Here is an 8,924-nt window from a genome sequence, read left to right on the forward strand (position 1 = left end):
GTCCAAAAAAAAAAAGATTCAGGCTTGGATAAGTTAGCTGTCCTAGACACTTCTAACTTTAAATAGTGTCTTCTCAAAGAGAAAAAAAAAACGAAAGTATTTTTTTACGGAAAAAAAAACCGAAAGTATATCCGGAAATCATTATCATTATTATCGGTTTAAGAGGCTCTAAGTTCGGAAAAAAAAAAAAAAAATTTACTAGTGGGTGGTCGTTGAAGCTGCCTAAAGTAGCAAAAGTCAGGGAAAATATTATGACCGTTGGATCTAAGCATGAGTCTGGCGACCAACGGCTCTCTTTAAAAGATGAGCAAACTATTGAAAACAGCAGATAGCCGTTTTGCTTTGCATACGTTAACATACGTTTCACTTGGATAAATTCGACCGTTGGAACAAAAAGAGGCGAAACATAAAAAAACAAAAAACAAATCCTGAGTTAGTTCTTTTGTTCGACTTTTCACTTCAGAGAGAAGCTTAGGAAAGGAAGAACAGAGAGAGAGAGAGAGATCTTTCAGACCCCAGAAGACTAGTTTTGGAATCGCAAAAATGGTGGCGAGAAGTCCACCGAAGCAGAGGAAAGTATTGGCAGCTCTTAATCCAGTTCTGCTAAGGGAAACCGTGCAAAAGGTGAAGTAACTATCTTCTTAGTTTCGGAGAAATCCATCCATAATAACAAAAAAAAAATGGCAATAAAACAGAAATTTCAAAAGTTGGGTCTTTGAAATTTAGTCTTTTTAGCTAATTAATGGGTGTTTTTTTTTTTTTTTGAAGGTGGATCGATGCATGGCTAGATTACAGGAGCTTCAATACACGGTAGCAGGAGGAAGGAAGGTGATATCAGGGGCGAGTCTGAGCCCTAGAAGTACCAGAGGCTATTTCAGGACTAGTCTCCGATGCAAGCAGGAGTCTGTAAGGTATGTATGAAATCTCATTTGGCTTTTGCTCGTAATGAAGAATTTTTATTATCGTTCAAATGGGTCCTTATGTTTTTCTTGTATATTTTCAAGGATAAGAAATGCAGCCCCAAGGAAATCTCCGGTGGGGAAGTTTCCCGCAAACTCAGGAGGTATCTCTCTCTCTCTCTCAAATTTATGTCACGTTTGAGCATATAAGCAGACCACTTCAATTTGGTCACTGGGAAAATCGGCGATTTGTTTTTGTTCATCACATTTTAACCACTTTTCGTCTAGTTTCTCAGAAAGTCTTTTTTTTTTTTTTTATTCTCAAAAAGAAAAAGAAAATTGGAACATTTAAGTGTTTTGTACTCTCAAATTTTAATGTGGGGAAAATTGGTTTTTGTGTTCACATTTAAGCATACCCTTGAATTTGGTTTCAGAGAATGTTGGTGATTTCTTTTTGTGGCTCAGCACATCGAAAAGCATACTTTTCGTCTGGTTTATCAGAAAATGATTCTTTTTCTCATGGAAAAGGAAATAGTCAGTAATTCTGCTTTTGTTCTCTCAAATTAATCATGTGGAGAAAACAGAAATTAGTTTCTGTGCGTTCACACTATTTTGATAAAAGAAATTAGTTTCTTTTTTTCTTTTTTGTCGGAAACACATTGAAGACAAGGAAATAAACCAAGATTCTTTTATTCAAGCAGGGGAATGGCGGCGAATGTCATTGCCGGCAATGCTCGTTGGAGAAACGGTCGGAGAAATCCTGCAAGCAAGTCAATTTGCAAAAGAAATAGTGGCAGCAGTTTCCAACAAAACCAAGAAAATCACCCTAGAAGATCCAAAAACAAAACTCCTACGCCAGAGAAAACACAGACCTCAGCTTGAAGACACAGAGCTCAGGGCCAGAAGGAAAAAGGAGAAGCAAAACAAAGCACACTCGACTCGACCAGAATCCAACTCCCCGACGCTCCGCCGGGCTCGTTCCCGAATCAACTTCAAAATCTCGCCTCCAAATAAAAGAGAAACCGAGAAAGAAATTAGTAGATACTTGGCAAACAGAGTTTCTCCCAGGCATAAGCCATGGGCTAAAAAAACTGTTCTATTTCCCAATCCTCTGTTTTCTTCCACAAACTCAATAGAACAGAAAAAGTTTTTCAAGACAAGGTCTCCGGTCATTGCAAGAAACAAGCAAAACACTCAGACTACTCCACACAAGTTCTTGATCAAGTCGCCGCCTTCGGCTTCAAAGTTTCAGGTGAAGATCAAGAGCTCACCATTGGTTACTCGGTCTCCTCCAGCAAGAGCGACCAGTGTGACGAAGAAGTCCCCGATAGTGTCGACTGCTTCGAAGCTGCGCCGCTCTTTATCTCCTTCAAGATTGGCAAACAGATTGGTATCTCTGTCTCCCCTGAAGAGCAGAAAGAGCAGTGTTCATAAGAGTGATGGGCTAACAACAATGAGTGGATTAAAGCAACGCCCAACTTCTTCAATCCCAATGGGAATATCTGCTAGGAGAATTTGAGTTTGGGATTTAGGCCTGGATTTTGGTGGTTTCTTTCAGATATTTTCTCGATGTCCATAGTTGATTGATTTCTATTGTTTTTCCTGTGTGGGTGTGAATTTGTAATCCCTTTTCTATTGATTGTTCGTGTACAAGATTCCAAGGTTACTTATAGTAATAGCTAGTGGATCTTGGATCTTAAAAATTTGCCCATTTTAAAGAAATAACAAGATTATTTTTTAAACAAAAATGGCTTCCAATGCAAAAATAAAGGGAAGGTTCAACTTTGCTTAATATACACAAGTTGCAAATGAGAAAATCCATATGTAATCACAAGAATCAGATGTATTGTGATCAAACCACACATAAAAAAGTGGCATAAAATTTCGTAGTATTTTTCTAATCACATATTATTCTACATAAAATTTACAACTTTTATGCACTGAGTACAAACTTGAGAAATATGTACCCTCCCCCATCTCAAAACCACCTAAACAAACTCAAGTAAATCTATAACATGCTTTCACACTTCTGATAGATTATCCTTGGACGTACAAGGACCTTTTTTCAGACGAACAATGAGGAATTGAATTGAATGAGACGTTGAATTGCTGCTGTTTTTAAGTCGAGCTGGAAAACTGCAGCTTGAGTGATGAACTCCATGGAAAGTATACCTCCCAGAATGCCAGAAAGAACACTCTTAGATAGGGCAATACTCAGCTGCCAGGAGACGCAAACCTTGTTCGCTCTCTCTGCTTACTTAAGGCTCGATCTTTAGGTGATGATGTCTTTCCTCCCACACCTGCTTGGCGCATCATCTCTGCAGGAATTTCACTCATTAGAACCTTCACATAATTCTAAAAGAATTCCTATTGACAATTGACATTATTTTTTGTACATTTAAATAAACAAAACAATATACGCTTGTGTATTTAGTAATAATCACCTTCAATACCTTAACTACTTATAGACAAAACAACCTTTTAACTTTGGAACGAGTTTCAAATGGTTACGTTTCCATGGTGGTTACCTATCAAATATAAAAATTTGATGATGTGGCGTGATAAGAATCTAAATTCATTAAATTTCATAAAAAAATTTTGATCAACTACTCAATTTATTACAACCGGCGGATCAATATCTTACAATCAAAACAATGATACCCACTAATGGGTAAATCCTTTAACTTTATATAGTTGTTGCTTGAATGTAAATTATTTGCTTCCAAATGGTATGAGTCTACGACCAACTTATACAGTGAGGCAAAGGAAAGAATCTAACTCCAACTACAAAATACTGGATGTAACAAAAATAAAATAAAATAAATAAAATAATCAAACTTTACTAGGAATGAAAGTAAATTATTAACCTCGCTTCCTCTCAAGCTCTTGGTCAAGCTCTTCTTTCCACTTTCTCTGTCTCTCAGAAAAGCTGAGACAGCAAGTGCCAGGGTAAATAGTGTCAGATATCAACACAGCAAAGTCAAAAAGACATCATCAATTCTTGGGAAGCTGAAACTCATGACAAACCTTGGACTACTTGGCTCCTGCTGAGCATCAACTAAAAGCCCTTTCCAATCATTACGTGGAGGTGATGGGGTGTCCTTTAAAGCACGATTGCTTGTAGTACAAATATTTGATACACGCCTACCATTACTCCCCGGGCTTCCGGTACTAAGAACATCAACTGCTGGAGAAGTGTTACCGATGGGACCCCGAGAGGGTGATCTGCTTTTGGGAGGTAATTTCAAGTACCTTGGACTAGCTTCGTCACCTGTGCTGTCCACATAACTAGGAGAGGCAGCTGCATTCAAGCTGTTGTAGAACTCCTCATATAAGGGCGTTTGCAGTTTCTTCAATTCTAAAGCCTGATTTTGTTCAAGTTTCAATGCAGAAATCAGAATGGTTTTAGTGGAAAGACAAAGGCTGTAAAAAGGATGACTGCAGAACGAGTTAAGGACCACTCGTTCTAGCTATGTCATGCATGTGTCAACATGACATGACGCACTTAACAGTGCATGGCTTAAGATATGCCTACTGGACATTCCGAGAATGTCCAATTTATGGAAAACACGAAAATATGATGGGTTTATGTACATCCACATGCAAAATTTCAAGTCCTTGTACTAAATACTGCAGCTTAGTGACCAACTCAAGACAGTACCTTCTCATCCAAGAAAGCTTTAATTTTTGACTCGGTAAGTTCATCGTCATCCTCAGAAAGCGATGGTCCGCAGGGAAATGAAAAGTTTTTATCTCCATCACTAAAAGTTCCAGAGCAACTGGCAGTCAAATGAATTTGTTGATCAGTTTCCAAATTTATTTGTTTGTATTGTTGTTCTGGACTTCCATCAAATTTGCACTCCCAGTCATCATTGGGCTCACTTATGGGGTTAAAACTCTGGGTAACAAAAAATAAATAAATAAACAATTAGTTTCAGGACTATTGACTGGCGTAAGAAATATCCCCACCAAACCTTAAAAAAATAAAAAAAATAATAAAAAATAAAAAAGTCACCTTAAACTCGTCAAAAATCAAAGAAGAATTGAGCTTCACTTCACTCGCAGTAATATCATCTTTGACCAAACCTTAAAAAAATAAAAAAATAATAAAAAATAAAAAAGTCACCTTAAACTCGTCAGAAATCAAAGAAGAATTGAGCTTCACTTCACTCGCAGTAATATCATCTTTGTCATCAATCTGACACATGTCATCATCACTGCCGTTACCTTTCCAATTACTTCTTTCTAACAACTTCCTAGGAGACACAATTGAGCAGTGCAGACTACCCAAGTTACAGATATCAGTTGTGTCGGAGCAAGTTGACGTTTTACTGGAAACCAAATAAAGCTACCAAGTTAAAAGCTTGAAAATAATCAGATGAAACACTTCCTTATAATTTCCGGAAGCTAAAAAACATTAATTGCAATGCTTACAAGGTTTCCAGGCTTTTGGGATATGATGGAGATGGAGAATCAAAATTTTCCTGATATTACAAAAGAAATCTCATTAATAAGCCCGTTTCGAAAGAAAAGCGTAACTGTGGAGCATATAGTCCAGTTGAACTAACTAACCGTTTCAGGAGTACGAAAAAGAGTTTGAGATTCCATGTTTTTACCAGTTACAAAGGGATGCTGCGCAAATTAGTAGATTAGAATGTTAAACAACAGCGAAATTGTTATTTAATGGACGTAGAATTTTGGCTATCAGCATAAGTATATGTGGTGTAGCAGATTTGGGTTATTAAGGAAACAAAGAAAAACTATAAATCATAAACGGGTAACCAAGAATTAGGACTGTGTAACGCATACTTTAATAGCTGCAGGAAATCATAAACGGGTAACCAAGAATTAGGAAACTATGAAAACGATAAACAAGAAGTATACGTAAATGAATAACTAACGAGAAACTAAAAACTAGAAGCTGAGACTCAAAACGGGTAACTTCATCTTTCTTAATTAAATCATGCCTGGTCCTACATAATTTGGGCCTGTCCAACATTGATATGCCATAGAAATTGAAAGCAAAACTAGATGAAATAGATAGACCACTAGCAATGTTCAAACTTCAAATAAACTAAAGAAAGGATATGAATTTATATAACCTGAAGCAACCCAGATGCATCAAGCCTGAGATTTGGTTCCCTGCCATTCGACCACAGTGAAAAACAACTTAAATCAAAAGAAACAAAACAGAACTTAAAGAAAATAACAGCAGTGTAAGAGAGAGGACATTCTGTGAATTCAAACTAAAATGATAAGAGAAAAATAATGGCATACTTTTGCAAACATTTCAACAGAAAATCCTTAGCATCAGCAGAAAGATGCTCTGGAATTGGAGGATGAGACTTTGTAGTCCCTATATGGAAAAGAGCAGCGACCTAGAGGGAAGTTACTTTAGTGAAAATAATTGGAATATCTCCTCCTCGAAGATATAATACAGCAATCAATGTCTGACTAGATATATTCCTTGGAAGAAAAGTAGCAGGAAATTACCTCTTGGAACTGTTGGCTCCATGGAGGTTTTCCGGTGGCCATCTCAATTACAGTACATCCGACACTCCATATATCAGCGGAGCTAGAAAATATCAGTAATGTTCAGTTTCTATGCCAAGTAGTGATCATAACTATACAAAAGGGCGAACAAAAGTGGAGCAAGCATAAGAAGAGTTTAGTATAAGATCATTTTATGTGTTTACAGTTTACTATAGTTTTACATATTTCCGGAGACTATCGTCCTATTCCATGCAAAAATCATAGAACAATAAAACTAATTGTCATCATAAAACGCCAGCTTAAAACAAAGAAGTGGCTGAGATGGTGATTATTGTCCTTACAAACTATGACCAGTCTGGAGAACGACCTCAGGAGCCATCCAATATGGAGTGCCCTTCATAGACTTGGCCCCTGAAATTGTTGCCTGTAATCACATCCCAATTAGAAGGGGGAAAATGTAATTAAACAATTCTCCAAAGCAAACATCAGAAGTTGGAGAAAACAAAAAGAGTGATGAAAAGGAAGTGCACGTACCAGCTCAGCAACTTGTTTAGACGCACCAAAATCTGCAAGTTTAATGCATCCTTTATTATCGACAAGAATGTTAGCTCCCTGAAAAGTTGATATGAAATACATGTCATAAACTTGCACGATTAAGGGAAACAAACACCATTTTTCACATAGATAACACTTATAGGTATGAGAATATACCTTAATATCCCTGTGCATAATACCATGTTTATGCAGATACTCCAATCCCAGTAACAATTGTTTTGTATATGTCCTTATAACCTGCTTGGCAAATTGGTTTTATAAGTTCAACTCGTAAAACAGCCAGAGATGCAAAGTAAAACAGCAAGACTTACAGCTTCTGGGAAAGGCCCAAATTTCCCCAAGAGTGATGATATTGATCCGCCAGGTACAAACTCCAAGAGAATATTTAAGTTATCTTCCTCCCTCACTGTACCCAGATATCTCTGAGGAACCAAAACAAAAAAAGACTATCAGAAAAGTGACAGGCTTCACAAGTAAAATAGATGCCAAGAGGGCCGTACTCACAACAATGTTCTGATGAGACAAAGTTTTCAGAAGCTTAACTTCTTCCTCAAGCTCCTTGATATGAGCCTACTTGTAGCATCAAATCAATGTATTAATAAGAAAATCGCTACCAATTAAACGACATAGAGCATTAGTTGTTTTTAAATATTTTTTAGAGAGAGCATAAGGATAGAAGCTGAGAAATGACATTGAATGAAAATCAAACTTATTACTACAATATATGATCTCAAATACCAAAACTCCTAATCTGTTGAAAGATATCAGACTAATTAGTCAGTTAAAACCTATGTTTATGACTACAACACATTACATTGCTGGGGACCTAAAATCCAAAAAGTATAAATCAGATTAAGTGATTAGTAAAACGAAACCTACACTTATGAGCAGTGAGCATAACGTAGCTGAATCGGACCAACTGATTAGTTAAAGATTCCACAAATCAAAATAGAATAAGTAACATTTCTAGTTTTTCCTACTTTCTTCGGTTTCCCGGCAAAGGAAAAATCCCAGCAACAGTATCAGAATCACCACGACCAATTGTATTTACCTACACGAATTGTAATTGAATATTAAAGAGAGCTGAATTCAAACCTGTGCCTTCTCCTTCGAAGCACTGTTTGCCGCGATCAAAACCTGGAAACGAACCAAGCAAAAGATCGAAATCAGACTAAATACAAAAGAAATGAACACTAGCCCCGGACCTTCAAAAGTAAAAAGACAGAATAATTCGAACAGAATTGGCCGAGAAACAGTTCAAAATCGAAATCCAAACCCAAAATGGATCATAAACCCCTAAAATTCAAAAAGACAATAAACAACAATATAAACCTAAAATAATCAACAAGAAGAAACAATTGAAACAAAAACAATCAACATCCTTAAACTATACCTGTTTAACAGCAAGAAGCTCTCCGGAATCGAGATTCATGCCCATATAGACGCGTCCGAAGGCGCCGCAACCGATCAATTCGCCTTTGCGCCATCGGATCAGCGGAGCAGCGTCCTTGGGAATCGAAGAAGGCGGTTGCGGTGGCGGCGGCGGAGAGGGTTTGGAGAAGACTCTGGATTTGCGAATGCAGGAATTGATCTTGTCGACCAAGGTCGGGACTGGAGAAGACTCTTCGCTGTTGTCCGCCGGCGGAGGACGGAACACGAGTGATCGCCGGACTGATCCGAATATGTCCTGCATTTTTGGTCTTCTTCTTCTTCTTCGTCTTCTGTAGTTAGAGAGAGAAAGAGGAGAGAGAAAAGCGTCGGATTTATACTAGGACTGGGACTGACTGGGGTTTCATTTGGTCGGCAAGAGAGAGTGGAGTCCGGGGGAGGGAAAAAGGTGGGGGAGATTATTTTTTGAAATATTAGAATAATAGTTTACCAAAATAACCAATATTTTGAGTGTGAAATTAAACTGAGTTATGTATTTATTAAACGTAACTCAAATTTTAAACTCAAGTAATAACTCGAGTTGGTGAG

At 37.4% G+C, this 8,924-nt stretch overlaps 2 protein-coding genes across 2 annotated transcripts; one reads left to right on the forward strand and one right to left on the reverse strand.

Moving 5' to 3' along the window:
- The first annotated feature begins 399 nt into the window (after positions 1-399).
- LOC21384787 (probable microtubule-binding protein TANGLED) lies at positions 400-2,493 on the forward strand. The gene is made up of 4 exons (XM_010093923.2): positions 400-624; positions 769-911; positions 1,005-1,063; positions 1,601-2,493. The coding sequence occupies exons 1-4, from the start codon at positions 544-546 to the stop codon at positions 2,416-2,418; spliced, it is 1,101 nt and encodes a 366-aa protein (XP_010092225.1). The 5' UTR covers positions 400-543; the 3' UTR covers positions 2,419-2,493.
- Positions 2,494-2,778: 285 nt separating this feature from the next.
- LOC21384788 (mitogen-activated protein kinase kinase kinase ANP1) lies at positions 2,779-8,664 on the reverse strand. The gene is made up of 17 exons (XM_024162901.1): positions 8,341-8,664; positions 8,043-8,084; positions 7,452-7,517; positions 7,259-7,369; positions 7,104-7,184; positions 6,927-7,004; positions 6,734-6,816; positions 6,393-6,474; positions 6,177-6,277; positions 6,002-6,041; positions 5,472-5,531; positions 5,334-5,383; positions 5,026-5,230; positions 4,561-4,797; positions 3,927-4,264; positions 3,767-3,828; positions 2,779-3,217 (listed from the first exon to the last, which is right to left on the reverse strand). The coding sequence occupies exons 1-17, from the start codon at positions 8,638-8,640 to the stop codon at positions 3,114-3,116; spliced, it is 2,040 nt and encodes a 679-aa protein (XP_024018669.1). The 5' UTR covers positions 8,641-8,664; the 3' UTR covers positions 2,779-3,113.
- Positions 8,665-8,924: the final 260 nt, after the last annotated feature.

Source organism: Morus notabilis, unplaced genomic scaffold (genome assembly GCF_000414095.1).
Source record: "Morus notabilis unplaced genomic scaffold, ASM41409v2 Scaffold6202, whole genome shotgun sequence".
Lineage (NCBI taxonomy): Eukaryota > Viridiplantae > Streptophyta > Magnoliopsida > Rosales > Moraceae > Morus > Morus notabilis.